This window comes from Paramormyrops kingsleyae, chromosome 8 (genome assembly GCF_048594095.1).
Source record: "Paramormyrops kingsleyae isolate MSU_618 chromosome 8, PKINGS_0.4, whole genome shotgun sequence".
In the NCBI taxonomy this organism is placed as follows: Eukaryota; Metazoa; Chordata; class Actinopteri; order Osteoglossiformes; family Mormyridae; genus Paramormyrops; species Paramormyrops kingsleyae.
In genome coordinates, this window is record NC_132804.1 from 16,742,342 (window position 1) to 16,755,900 (window position 13,559).

The 13,559-nt window shown below is 42.8% G+C and overlaps 2 protein-coding genes across 8 annotated transcripts; one reads left to right on the plus strand and one right to left on the minus strand.

The window, feature by feature from the left end:
• The first annotated feature begins 4,396 nt into the window (after window positions 1-4,396).
• On the plus strand, window positions 4,397-9,638 carry tac3b (tachykinin precursor 3b). Of its 2 annotated transcripts, none has more exons than XM_072715327.1 (6): window positions 4,397-4,500; window positions 5,591-5,716; window positions 7,284-7,383; window positions 8,443-8,496; window positions 9,050-9,116; window positions 9,442-9,638. In XM_072715327.1, exons 2-6 carry the CDS (start codon window positions 5,615-5,617, stop codon window positions 9,479-9,481), a joined length of 363 nt encoding a protein of 120 aa, XP_072571428.1. In that variant the 5' UTR covers window positions 4,397-4,500; window positions 5,591-5,614; the 3' UTR covers window positions 9,482-9,638. The 2 variants fall into 2 exon arrangements, with proteins under 2 accessions (XP_072571428.1, XP_072571429.1); XM_072715328.1 differs by lacking the exon at window positions 4,397-4,500 and adding an exon at window positions 4,999-5,338.
• A 308-nt stretch (window positions 9,639-9,946) lies between these two features.
• On the minus strand, window positions 9,947-13,482 carry c1galt1lb (core 1 synthase, glycoprotein-N-acetylgalactosamine 3-beta-galactosyltransferase 1, like b). 6 transcript variants are annotated; one of them, XM_023833547.2, is made up of 5 exons: window positions 12,950-13,482; window positions 12,191-12,254; window positions 11,991-12,097; window positions 10,992-11,656; window positions 9,947-10,837 (listed from the first exon to the last, which is right to left on the minus strand). In XM_023833547.2, the coding sequence occupies exons 2-5, from the start codon at window positions 12,208-12,210 to the stop codon at window positions 10,595-10,597; spliced, it is 1,035 nt and encodes a 344-aa protein (XP_023689315.1). In that variant the 5' UTR covers window positions 12,211-12,254; window positions 12,950-13,482; the 3' UTR covers window positions 9,947-10,594. The 6 variants fall into 6 exon arrangements, with proteins under 6 accessions (XP_023689315.1, XP_072571427.1, XP_023689324.1 ...); XM_072715326.1 differs by lacking the exon at window positions 12,950-13,482 and adding an exon at window positions 12,703-12,942; XM_023833556.2 differs by lacking the exon at window positions 12,950-13,482 and adding an exon at window positions 12,672-12,942.
• Window positions 13,483-13,559: the final 77 nt, after the last annotated feature.

A 13,559-nucleotide genomic window follows, 5' to 3' on the forward strand; every position in this document is an offset into this window, starting at 1 on the left:
TTTCGTATTGCATGACTATAGTGCATGGCTGTATAAAGGACCCTTCCTGTTAAGGAACATGCAGAAATTTGTTTTAACTGTCGCTCATGCAGTGTTAAGCATCATTCCAGGTTACGTGACAGACACCGAAGATGGCTTTGATGGCCATTCTAGTCCATTGGAGTTTCTAAAGGATCTTTCAGCGCTCTCTGAAATAAAAACACAGACACGATGAAAGACCAAGGACAGCATCCTGTTCATCTGCAGCCTCCTTCACGGTGCTCCAAGGTCGCGGCGCTGTCCTCCGATGCCGGAACATCCTCTGCCCACACGCCCCAAGCTCCTGCGAGCTCCTCCCTTCCCCATACCCACTCTGTCCACATCTCTGCACATTTATTTCCATTTGTTTTCATTAAGGCCCAATCATACTCTCTTCAATTTCTGAAGCGATTCTGAGATCTGACGCATCGTAATATGCAGAATGTCCATTCCCCAGATTCTTATTTCCGAAGCTGATTTATCTATACGTGAATGATTATTATGCTCTTTCATATTCTCATTATATGAAGCAGACCACATCCGGCCGGGACACTTTTAAAGGTGTCTGAAGTGATATTTGTGCGCGTGCAGTAGGTACGAAATTACACTGGAGAGCTTCATTGCACATGTCACAAGCAGTTTCAGGGAAAATAGTCAATAAGGGCGAAGCTGTCATCAGCTAATCAGGTCCAAAAAGACCATTTTGTCCTCTTATTCTGCTATCTAGTTATGCTGCCCTTGGCTGATGAACACTTGGATGTTGGATAGTTCAGAAATCCGGTTTGCTAAACGTGCATCATTATTCTGAAGGTAAACATAGATTAACTTATACGTTGTGCATATTGATATATATACTGTTATATTGATATAGTGTGGAGACAGATAAATTGCAGTGAAAATATCAATAAGGATATATGCCTTATAAGAGCAGAAGGGGAGGGGGGACGTGGGCATCCTTTGCTTTGTCTTTTATGAGACCAACCATGTCTCACACCTCTGGACCAGGGACTGAGCCTCTCATTTGTGAAATTTGCATGTTCTCCTTATTCACCAAATGTCCCCCACAATGTCATAAAAACCTATTATTTTGATGTTATGGGGACCATTTTTCAGGTCCTCACAAAGATTTGTGACTGCAATCAGAAAGGTAAAAATGCTAAAAGTCTTGAATTTGGTTACTTATGGTTAAGGTTAGGGCCGAGTGGGGGTTAAGGTCATTATGTTGGGATTAGAGTTTTCCCCATAGAAATGAATGGAGAGTCCCCACAAACATATAATTACAAACCTCTGTGTGTGTGTGTGTGCGTGTGTGTATTTGTATGTGCATGTATTTGTGTGTGTGTGTGTGTGTGTGTGTATTGGTGTGTATTTGTGTGTGCGTGTGTGTGTGTGTGTGTGTATTTGTGTGTGTGTGTGTGTATTTGTGTGTGTGTGTATTTGTATGTGTGTGTGTGTGTGTGTGTGTACGTGTATTTGTGTGGCAGATGACAAATGTAACGATACAGGAATAGAGTATAATGCCCACACTGAGCGATAACAGACATTGGCCCTTGTTGGCTTTAATCTGCACTGATTACAGTGTGTGGGAAACTAGACTGAGGTGCTAATTTGTTGCTTTGCAAACCGCACAGTGGGAGCCCATTATGCTCTCCGCAGAGCCCAGCTGAGCGAGCCACTGGAAGAGTAGCTGCACCTCAGTGCCAGGTTTCCCCAGAAGCTGTCACAGTTGGCCCTTAATTGTGCATCTAAGGAGCAGCACAGATCGAGGAGCTGAACCTTTGATTTCCTATTTTCTGTTTCAGGGTCTTGATGGGATCATACAAGGTTTCAAAGCCTTGTAAAAATTAGACTGTAATACAGAGTTTTTACCTTTCATTTATAATAGCGTGAACATTCTTTTTTGATACTGTAATAATGACAATGCCGGGGGGGTGGGGGGGCAGCCAGCTGACCTTTACCCCCTTTAGCCCCTCTCTTTTTAGCTCCTCCCCATTGCCTTCTGAAATTTTTCTTTCGTCTTTTTCCTGTGTCATGCCCCTTTTAACGTCTATGTAGTAATCATGCATTGCCACGCAGTCTTGTTAGGTACCTTGGGGCAACTGTGAATATAAAGATGAATTGAGCTGAATTGAATACGACTGAGGCAAAGTCCACCCTGGGGTCTAAATGACAGCTAGATTTAAAGCGGGCCACCTTCATCCATGCTTCCTGACGTTGGGCTCAGATGTAAATCCCAGAGCTGAAGTAGTAATTAGCAGCCATTCTGCTAAGCAAGAATATGACATAACAATATTAAAGCAACATTCAAACCGATTTAAACAAAGCTTTTTCCATCGCTAGCCAAAGCATTGGCTGTCAATCCAAAAATGCACCACCCAGTTGCAATTAAAAACTGTGGTGAGGAGGATTTATAGGTCAGTGAATCATCAGTATTCTGTACCCAATATCAACACCCAGCACACGCTCCTGATTATCATCAGCCAGTCCCCTGTACCCTTGGTGCCAATAGCACTCACAGGGATATGCACCAAACCTCCAACAATCAATAATGATCAATGATTAATCAATAATTACAGGAAACAAAACCTGCATCTTCGTTTTATTACTGAGAACTACATATATTATTTGGGGCAAAATCCTACTTGCAAATCAGGTTAATTTGAAATAATTATTCTTCAGTATCTGAAGAGGGAAAAGTCCATAAAAACATGCATAGAAATTCCATTATGAAATTAACGCAGTTCCGTAGATAGAAATAGTAATATGCAAGGTGCTTGTGAGATAGATAGGGATCAATCATTGGGCCACACAGAAAAAAAGGTTCATTTACCAATCAATCTCAACTGCTCAACTGGAGATCTTCCTTGTTCTTGGGTGGGGGGGTGGGGGGGGGGGGGGGGGTAGCATGATGTCACATGTGGAATTGGCAGTGATTGTATGGCCTAAGGGAAGACAATAGGAAGTCTGGAAATAGTTCCTGACATTCTTCTATTCCAGTAGTTATCTGCAGAATGAGTTTCCTTCCATTCTGTTTTCTTTGTCTTGAATGCTTTCAGAAGCCCACTTGTGTTATTAACCTAAGTGACTATAGAGAGTTGCCGTTATTATTACATGCCGGTATTGTAGCGTTTGAGGGAGCCACATGGGTGTAGGTGAAGTAGCGGAGTTTATTTCCAGAATCCAAATCACAAAGTAATACTCAGAGTCTTTTGGAGAATTGTAATCAGGCACTATAAGCAAGAGTCATACACAGAATAGCCATGAACAGTAACTAGTCTGAGTTGACAGGGACAGATTTATTCAAACCTAATGAAATGGACTATATCTGCTGAGAAGTGGATCTAAATCAAATGTGACATCATAAATTGTTTTTTTATTTAAATTATCCGCAGATACTTTGGTGAAGCCAGGTTGCTAAGTGTTCTGGCGGTGCGAGACTTTTTCAGGTGGAAGGGTTTGCATGCATGTTAAGGGATCGTCAGCGTAAAACTATGCTGAACAGACCTGCTAAGACAGAGAAATACCTGCATTAGGAAAAGACCCCTGAGCTTCCGTTCAGATCTGTGCTTAACTGAGTCTTGGTTCTGCGATTTCCCTAGCAGGGCTGCAAAGCTTTGTTCAATTACACTTGTTTTCAAAATTAGGTTAAGGGGGCAATTAACATAAATGACATGCTGAGTGCGCCTGAACTTTATTAAAACAGTTTGTTACTGTATTTCAATCTTGGCATTTGGGCTATGGGCTCATTCCATACAAGATATGTATAAATAAAAATTTGTTTTAAATGTTCCCCCCTTGTTCTATGGCTCTCCTCTGTGTTGTCTGGTTTCACTTGTCACTCTCGTTGTATCTGTTTTGCACAGTTTGACTTCAGTGGCCCCAAAACATCATGTGCTCAAGCAGCATTTTTAATTTTCATATAACGTGAGATTGTGTGTGTGCCCTGTGATGGAAGGTATCCATTTCAGGAAGGAATGGGCTCCAAGTTCATCAAAATTCACTACTGGATAATTGGGTATAAAAGATGGATGGATGGATGCTTTCACATAGCCTACATTGGTAAACTAAGAACCAAGTAATGAGTCTTTAACCTGCATTTGAGAGACGCAGAACGTTACCGTTTCTTTCTAGAAAACTTAATATTAGAGGTCTAGGACGAGCAACCTCCGGAGATTTTGACGTCACGACTCTTAATGAGGTATGGGCCTAACAGAAATAAGTAAAATAGACTAGTCTTGCTGTAAAAAAAAAAAAAATCTAGACGATATTTAGATCACATTTTAGGGGCGACAGCAATGCAAATAATAATTAAAAAACTGCAGCGATCCGAGCCCCAAAACCACACCTACGATCCTGCGCTGCGCTGCTCTGTGCGGACACCCGAGGCCCCGCCTATATAAAGCGCCCCACTGCCGTCGAGCCCGCGGAACGCGCTCACCTTTCGCCGGAAGCGCGCACAGATCTCTATAGAAATATCAACAGGTAAGAAATTATTACTTTTATTTCTCTTATCATAATAGCGCAGTGGTCGGTCGTGTAACTTTTTAAACATTGCAGTTTTTCAGTTTGTGAAGTTTCACAAGATTATTAAATTATGATTATTCTTTAGTAAATTAATTTAATGTGAAAATTTCCGGGAAAACGGCACATTTTCATGTTCATATTTTCATATTCTTAGTACCAGCTTACCTCTCACACACACAAAGTGTCTTTTTTTACCAAATCCTCCTTACCTGCCAGGAATGTGTAGAAGTTTGCGCAGCCTCTCTCAGTACGTTCAGCACGACGCGCATCACTCCACTCGCCTATAGACTGTGTTGCAGATATTAGGCAGAACATCATTTTTATTAGGGGAAATATATAGAAATATAGTGAGTCTTGGTTTATATATCTAAGATTTCATTTCAGACGATTGCGCGGTACTGTCTTTGATGGAGGCGTGATTTGGCACAGTTGAAGCCGCGATTTAGGCTACTGAATTTGAAAGTTAACACATAATAAAGAATTGATAATGGCAGGCACTGCAACGGATTTTTCCAAACGGAAAATACGGTGCTGTAGTGTTGGGTGGTCTAGAAAATGTGAAATTTGTATCAGAGATGTCAGTTTTTGGCTCGGTGGTTATCTGTGACGCGGGTTGTGTTTGGTTTATGACATAGGAGCGTTTATGGGTTTTATGGGGGTAAGATGAGGCTGCATCACCCGTCCACATGCAGTGAAATGTAACTGTTTCCGTTCATCCATCCATCCATTTTCACACAATTTTCTTTTATCTATAACTGATAGTGGGTATGATGCATAGCATTTAACAGCGAAGAAGGTACAAGTTAATCTCTCCTTTATTCCATAATAATGAGAAACTTCTTCAAATTACCTTAATGACCTATTATAGGAAGACCAAATTAATTTAAATATGGATATATTACAAGGAATTTATTTAAAGCATTAACAGAAGATCAACTACAACTATATCTAATGGGAATAATGTGTTTTTTTGGACTTCGTTTGAATATTGTTCTCATAAATTCCCATTTGGCCATTATTTTATCCTTGTGCTTCATGTCTGTTACAGAGAGTTCAGGTCCAGGCACAAAAGATGAAAGGTTGTCTGCTTCTGGCGATTCTTTTCCTCAAGGTTTCCATCCAGTCGTGTCAGTCTAGTTATGAAGACCAAGAACCGCAAATATCGTCTGTGGAGGTAGGGGATGGAGAGCGATCTTCTTCCGTACAGTGGCGGAGCCAATGGCCCCCTGGGTGCCCCCTCCGTAAGCTCTAACTGATGTCCGTTGTAGACCGTGGACAACATTTTCCCAAATGCATAAATGTAGTGCAAATACGGTTTTTTTCGTTCCCAAAATATTATGAAAGTAGGCCTATGCGAGTCAACACTTTAACTTTTCGAGTACCACCTCCCCACCCTTCTGCTGAAAATAATCTTTTGTCACCACTAATCCCACACCGCTAGGGTGACCACCTAATCCATGTCAGGAGGGACACTATGAGCTACTTCAGCTTTTACGAACTACTTTAAAGCTGAAAGGGTTCTGTGCTCTGCTAAAATGTTTGGTTAGTTCCTAGATTGAAAGACTCATCCAGCTGTTTCGCATTAACATTACTGACACATATGCATGATTATAGGAGACTGACCAATCAGCACACGGCAAGAACCCAGTGCTTAAGTGAAATCCTGCTCCTTTTAATTGAAATGTATGAAATGGTGGTTTGCAAATCCTGTTGTAGCTCATAGTGTCCCTCCTGACATGGATTAGGTGGTCACCCTACACACCGCCCAAAACAAGGCTGCTGATTTAATCGACGTCTGCTGTTTCTGACATTGCTTCTCTAACTGTTAGTTATCTCGAAGCATGAAAGTGAATATTTCCGATTTTTAAAGTAGGTGACTGATTCACACAAAAACGCGAACCTGTAGTGAATTAGGGCCACTGTAAGATTTATGGATGGATGGATGGATCTGAAACCATGTGTATTTGGGCTAGTAAACTTTATTAAATGTGTTTATTAAATGAGATAAATTCTACAGTGAATTCGCTCGCACCACCCTGCTCCTCTAATGTCTCGTTTCCACCAACGCGGAGCCAGTGCTGGGCTGAATCTCGCTTGGTGCCTTTGAACTGACCCGCGTTTTCTTTGTTTACAAAAAAGATCGCTCTAATTAAATTCTTGCTCTATGGTAACTAGCGTAAATGAAAATTAGAAAGCCAAATCCCGAGGTCCTGGACAAACAAAATTGTACTTCATTCCCCTAAAAAATCTAATATGTGGTATTTTGTTCTTGATGATAATCAAGTCATTAAGAAAGGCATGGGAGGTGACGTAGTAGTGCTTTTTTAGGTCAACTATAGTTCATACAGAAAATGTTTCAAAATATTTATAGAAAAATACTTGGGTTACCCTGCACGAAAAACACTAATAAAATGCCTAAAATAATTCAGCTGAAACTAATGTAAGAGCTGTAAGAGTATTTAAACCGCTTCTAAAGCGCTTCTTCTGATTCTGGTAAAGCGTTATGCATTGTAATAGAATATCACGTCTGAATTCATTCTCATTAGGTTAAAGCGACCTCTAGTGGACATTAAAAATGGAGCTGCACTTTTCAGATGATATGTGGTGTATCTCACTGGGAGAAAGTGGGTGTAGTGAAAATTACTATTTTCACTGCTTACTTATTGGTCAAGCACCACCATAGTGCTTCTCCATTGGAAAAGCACTGGCAAACTTCCATCTTGTCCCATCTCTGTTTTCAGGACAGGCTGAGACTTAACAGCCACCCCCAGGACTATTTGAAGAGATACAATGATGTCGATTATGACACCTTCGTGGGTCTTATGGGCAGAAGGAGTAGCGGTAAGACCCTCTGCATGTTGCATTAATTCATTAACATTAACACCCCGCAGGGCACGCAGAGTGGAAAATGAGTAAAAACGAATAATAGGGTGTACACTATGGAGGGTGTTTTGTGACAATATTCAGTAAATAAATATTATTTCAATTATAATTTGCATTGTCATTTAAATGATTATTTAAATAATTCAAATTATACCAACAACCATTAAAATTTTCTGTCAAAGTCACTCATCAAACTCAGTGGGCGGGCTCAAAACAAACCCTAACATCTGATTGGGTACACTGCAAACTATGTCACAACAGATCGTTCTTGCCTAGTCAGTTTAATTATCCTTTATATCCTACGTTTTGTTTGTTCCGTCTTGCGGTCGTATTACAGAAATTTCCTAACTTGCAGATCCTGTCTTAATGGTTTGGTAACCATGGTAACCCCTGATTTAGGAAAAAGGCCATTACAGATAGAACATATTGTTCCTAAGTCATTGTTCCTGTCCTAAGACGGGAAAGTGTATTACACAAGCTTTATGAATAATCATTTAAATTACATTTATTTAAATGGCATATTTATTTATTGCATATTGTCACAAAACACCCTCTCAAGACTGACACTGCAAATGCCCGGTCAAATCTATTCTTTTTCACTGGTATTCAGAACCAGAGTCATATGTGCCCAACCCACTAACCATGATTTCTGAGTACAGACTCTGATAATGAGCCTGTTAATGAAGACATGCCAAAGGCAAAATTAAAGCAGGCTGGATTAGTCGCGAGTATGCTGTCAAAATAAACTGCAATAAGACTGCAGTGACAGCAGTGTGGACGAGAGCTTGACAGACTGTTACAACCTCCTACCACCAGGGGGTGTGGATATTGTGGGGTTTTGTCTTCCAAGGGAAGACACTAGCCATGGCCCTTGGTCTGGCCAAGAGCCAAACAAGGACTACACGTGCACCCCAGCTAGTATTGCTGTGTTGCCGATTATCCCGGTTTAATACCAATAACTGAAGATATTTTGAGTATGTTGATAAGTTACTGAAATGCACTGCCTTCTTCTTTCAGGAAATATGGATGATGCATTTATGAGGCTCATGGGTCGTAGGAGCTCCGAAACCAGTAAGTGTGCGAAGAATCTCTGCTGAAAATGAGTGTGGCCCTAGATATCTTACTGTACCAGATTGAGCCTTGGTGGGAGAATCCAGGATCATAAAGATACAGTGGGTGGGATTAATGTGTTGTCAACTCCTACCTGGTTTCATCCATCAGTTATCAATAGATCAGCTGCTGGTTAAACCAGGGAATTACTAAGACCGTTAGTCAATATCAGAGCTTCTGTTTCACATCATTACTACTCCATTAGAGGGCTTTTCCTACACTGGTTACCAGAGGTGGAGATTTCAGGTCCAGAGAGTACAAATCCAGACTAAGATTTTGTTTCAACCAACCAGCTGAGTATAAAGAGTCACAGTCACAGAGTACTCAACTGGTTGGTTGAAACAAAATCTTGGTCTGGATTTGTACCTGAAATCTCCACCTCTGCTGGTTACCTGAGCTTCCCATCTTCAGTGTTTGGCAGAGTTTAGCCGATCCTTGGTTATCTCAGTAAGGACTTTGCCCCATGAGTCTCCTAGCTGTCACGGAGGGCAGGGTAATCTGTGCTCTCCTACAGGTGACCGGCATTCCTGGAGGAAGGAACAGTATCCAAAACAGCACTTCTTCAACAGGAGAAAACTAAGGTGAGTAATTCGGGCCTCAGTGGAGCAGCCATTCCTGCTAGACCGCTTTTCAGATATGTGGAATGAGCTTTAACGCGGACCATCGGAGACTGGAGCACTGGTGTACACAGTACAGCAGATTTCAGTAGGCAACATTATATATGTGTATACACTGAGGTATGTTAAAATGGATGTGATTCAGAAGACATGTCAGTGATCACTGGCTGATATGCCTCAGCTCATATTTCTGACGACACATCTACACCCTTCCCAATGTCACATCACAGCACCTAACTACCTAGTTCCACAAATAGTTTCAGCTAATCCTGTTTAACCTCCCTTTCAGGTTTATAGTTACGACAACCAGGAGACCCAGTGACTCATGACGTGGGCCAGACACCTTCAGCTCCCTGTTATTTCTGATCAAGTGCTCTTTATGCATAGAGATATGTTCAAGTTAAAAATTCCTTTGAGCATTAAAGAAATTCAAGGTTTTTTTTTTTTTTAAATCTATTGGAACTAATAAAATGTGAAAGACCATTTTACTGGAATGACTTCCTGGCCCAAAAAAAAAAAAAACAGTTTCACATTTTACTTCAGAAGTCAACAGTGATGTGTTGAAAATGGAGTATAATTATATTCATGTGCATCACTTGAATTTAAATGTTTTCAAATCACTAAAATTGTTTTTAATGCTGACATTGAGCACTGGTGATAAATTCTGCATTCACATGAATATCTCACTAAATATCACTGTCAGAAGCCATCATAATAAATATCAACCCGTCATCATTTGCACTGATAAACATGCAATGTTCATCCTTATTTCTAACAAGTAATGCAAGAGGAAATATAAGTCAGGCAGTGTTTATTTTTACCAACCAAGAGCTTCCCTGCCCAATGTCTCACTCAGATGGCTGACAACAGGCTTGTAAATGCCTTTTATATAAATAGGATACAACACAATAGAAGGTTTAGCTGGTTCCACTAAATATAGAATCCACAAAAAACAGACCATGTGAAGCAGAACCCCACACCCCTTAATGTCACGTTTAATCATCAAACAGGATACTTCAACATACCACTGTACAGCCATTCATTTCCGCTTATAAAAATCAATACTCCTTGGCATTTTAATCTGAAACTGCAATAAAAGGCACAAGAATCAATAGTCAATAAAGCTCATTCTTTTAATAAAATATTTGATTACCCCCCAGATATATACCAAATTAAGAGATTTTGAAAACTGTATAAAAATTCCTTAAGATTTTAAAAATATGGTTTCCCCTTTCAGATGAATCCATCCATAGTAAAATAGATTAATGTTGATGGGCAAAAAAATATCTTTTTTTTTAAAAGAAGAATGGTGGAAACTTTAAGGCCACTTGGCTATGGAGCCCAGCGCTTAAAGCCGCTGCGTGAGGGTCACCTTGCAGGCATCCGGGGGTCGCAGTCCCACCCTTAGGACCCTGCCCCACAGGTACAGAGCCGGCCACCACTCATGCTTGTCCTGCGGCCTGATTGGAGGGCGATCCATCTTTCTCTGGGACCATGCTGCCGTGTCTGTGGCTCTCTCTCATGCTCCCGTTCAGGGTCCCGCTTAAGGTGCTCGGCATGGCTGATTGGTAGCGGTACTTGTAACCGTAGGCACGCAGGTGGTAGGTATAGTACTCTAGCATGTACATCGTATTCGGGTTGACATAGTGGAAGGAGATCGCGAGGTCAGAGCAACACTGGGGACCCTGGGATGGAAGGGAGATCAAGGAGCAGGTGAGAAGGTATGAATAAATGACGTGCTACGCTTTAGCGACGGGGCTAAGAGAAACGAAGGAAGTTACCTAGAGCAGAATGAGATAGAAGCTAATGATCATAAAGAGGAAATGCACTCAAACTCACCTGAACAACGGGGTAATAGCAGTAATTCCAGTACCAGAAGGTCTTTGAGAACTTGGAGGTGAGATGCTGCTCAGGGACAAACGGGTGGAAGGTCTCGCGCTTCAGAGTGTCCCGGGAGTCTCCGGCCCGGACTCCCATCTTCTCCATGCACTGCCCCAGAGCCAGGTCCTCTATCGAGGAGGTGTGGCTGCACACCTGGGTGCGAAAGCCCTCTGTGAAGCGCCGCAGCGCCTCCTTGCTGAGCACGTAGCCAGCGCCGCCGCTCATGTAGCCCTGCTTGACGAACGGCTTGAAGCGCTTGCCGAAATAAACAGGCTCCTCAGGCGTGTGATTCGCCAGCAGCCAGCGCAGGTTCTCCACCACGACAAAAGTGTCGTCGTCGGCTTTGAGGAACCAGTCGGCGTCCTGGCTGTGCTTCTCCTGCACGTAGTGAAAGGCACGGATGGTCTTCCAGTAGAGCTGGTCGCGGCCTTCCTTGGTGCCAAGGCCCACGGCAGGGAAGTCCGGGTTGTCCTCCGAGCTCATGAACACCGCCACGTTGCAGTGTCGCGTCCAGGTGGCCTTGAGGTGACGTGCCTTCGTCTCCAGGTTTTTTGGGCCGGTCATCACCCAGCAGAGAATGCGGACCTTGTTGTAGAGCTCGTCCGCAACGAGGCGGTCTTCCCCTAAGCGAGGAACAAGGCAGGGGTAGGCAAAGACACGGTGACCAATAGTCTGGTGAATAAAGAAATGCGTACAAAATAATACCAATGCTTTATTGGCATTGTTCTACCAGTCACAGGATTTGAACCAACAACCTTTCAATCACAGACACAATCACCGGTGGTTCATCATGTAAGAGAGAATTACAGACCACTTCTGGGAATTATGATCAACACAACTAAGTATCAGCTATTATATTTGAAATTTAAAAGTGAAAATATTTTGCAAACATGAGGCACCTTTCTCAAAGCACTGTGCCTGGAACCTTTATCAAGAGAAACTTGTCTCTTTAAGTACCTGCCAAGTGTAGCAGACTTCTGCTGACAGATGTGGGGAATTTCTCCTTCGATTTCTTGGCTTTGCTTTCCAGCAACCCCACTACATTTGCTTGTTCTTCCAGGATCCTGGAAGACAGGGCTGCACTGTCCAACCTCCACTGGTGCAGGAACCCGTACAGCATGCAGGCTCCTATCACAAATCCAGCATAGAAGGCGCACCTTGCACTGACGACCTTCATCCCGGCGCTGGATGACTCTCACCCCTTTTCCATGTGCTCTTGGCCTGGAAGGCAGGATGTAAATGAGCGTTCCTCAGTACGCGTAGTAAAGGCGTACGGGGGAGGTGATGGGCTCTACCAATCGTTACGCTGCGTTATGCTTTTATTGCACTATTTTCTAGTTATTATAAAGCAATACAAGGCAGTTACTTGGTACTAACTCCAGCCCTTGTCCCATTGCTCTTGGTCATACGATAGGCAGGGTTGCCAGCTCTCATGCATCTGGCGTGACACTCAGCTTTCATACTCTTGCACTCACGAAAGAAATGTACATTATTTAGCAGACGCTCTTTTCCAGAGCGACTTACAACCAGTGTTTACGGCAAATCTATACTATTCCATTATAAACCTAAAATTACCTACATCGAAAGCGTTGGGGTAGTTGGCAAATCTATTTACAAATTAATAAAACCCTTACATACATGCAGACTTGTCCTGAATTGAAAATCTTACGCCAGCCAGCTGACCAAAGTTGGCAACCACGCACAGGAACGCTTGTCGATGCTTAATGTTGAAATAGCGGATCGGATCTGAATTGTCACTTTGGATCACCGGCCCCCTCGTAACTTCTCATCCGTCTTAAAAGTTCTTCCGTTGCGCAACCGGTGGCGCCAGGACCTCCGGTTAAAGGTCCGAGAGTATTCCCGATCACCAAAAAGCGCGGCTCGACGGGTTACGACGCGTGTCCCCGACCACTCACCCGGATCTTAACACCGTCGCAACGCGGAGTTCCCCGAAGCAACCTGCCAAGGGTCTGTGGGGGAAACCATCATCGCAGCTCACCAGCTAGCCGTGGATGAAAGGCCAAGCTTCCCTTTCAAAACGTCACCTGAAATGTTGACATACAACAACGTGGCAGCTCGTTTGCTTAAGTCTCAAGACACACGACCGCAGGCTAACGAAATGCCCATCTGCAAACTTCACGTCTCGTTGTCCGACCTTCCGCCTCCCGTCAGCGCTCGCAGTTAGCAGCCCGTTGCTAGGAGTCGCTCTCCTCGCTAACGTCACACAGACGGCCCATTCACAGGTTGCGCGTGCGCAAAGCGCAGCGGAGCGTGTGGCTCAAATGAGGCCGTCTTAAGGATTTCGCCTTTAATACTGTTTATTTCGCTTAAGTCGTAATATCTCCCACCGCGGTATCCTGGCACAATATCGTAGTTCCCCTATAGTGAAATTAGCCGAACCTGCCTGAAATTCCAGTCCATTTATTGAACAGAGATTTCTCATGGTGAAGCATGTATTTAAAAGAGTTTTTTTCTAAGAATACACAGAATTTATTATTAGGGATTCTGATGAGACACACACGTTTA

What these genes read in the sequence shown, in the direction of transcription:
- tac3b (XM_072715327.1), top strand. Translation starts at nt 5,615, where the DNA reads ATGAAAGGTTGTCTGCTTCTGGCGATTCTTTTCCTCAAGGTTTCCATC. An exon ending in TCGTAGGAGCTCCGAAACCA is followed by an intron (nt 8,497 to 9,049) that starts GTAAGTGTGCGA and finishes GCTCTCCTACAG; the next exon opens with GTGACCGGCATTCCTGGAGG. An exon ending in TTCAACAGGAGAAAACTAAG is followed by an intron (nt 9,117 to 9,441) that starts GTGAGTAATTCG and finishes CCTCCCTTTCAG; the next exon opens with GTTTATAGTTACGACAACCA.
- c1galt1lb (XM_023833525.2), bottom strand. Translation starts at nt 12,210, where the DNA reads ATGAAGGTCGTCAGTGCAAGGTGCGCCTTCTATGCTGGATTTGTGATA. An exon ending in AAGTCTGCTACACTTGGCAG is followed by an intron (nt 11,657 to 11,990) that starts GTACTTAAAGAG and finishes TTCCTCGCTTAG; the next exon opens with GGGAAGACCGCCTCGTTGCG. An exon ending in GCTATTACCCCGTTGTTCAG is followed by an intron (nt 10,838 to 10,991) that starts GTGAGTTTGAGT and finishes CTTCCATCCCAG; the next exon opens with GGTCCCCAGTGTTGCTCTGA.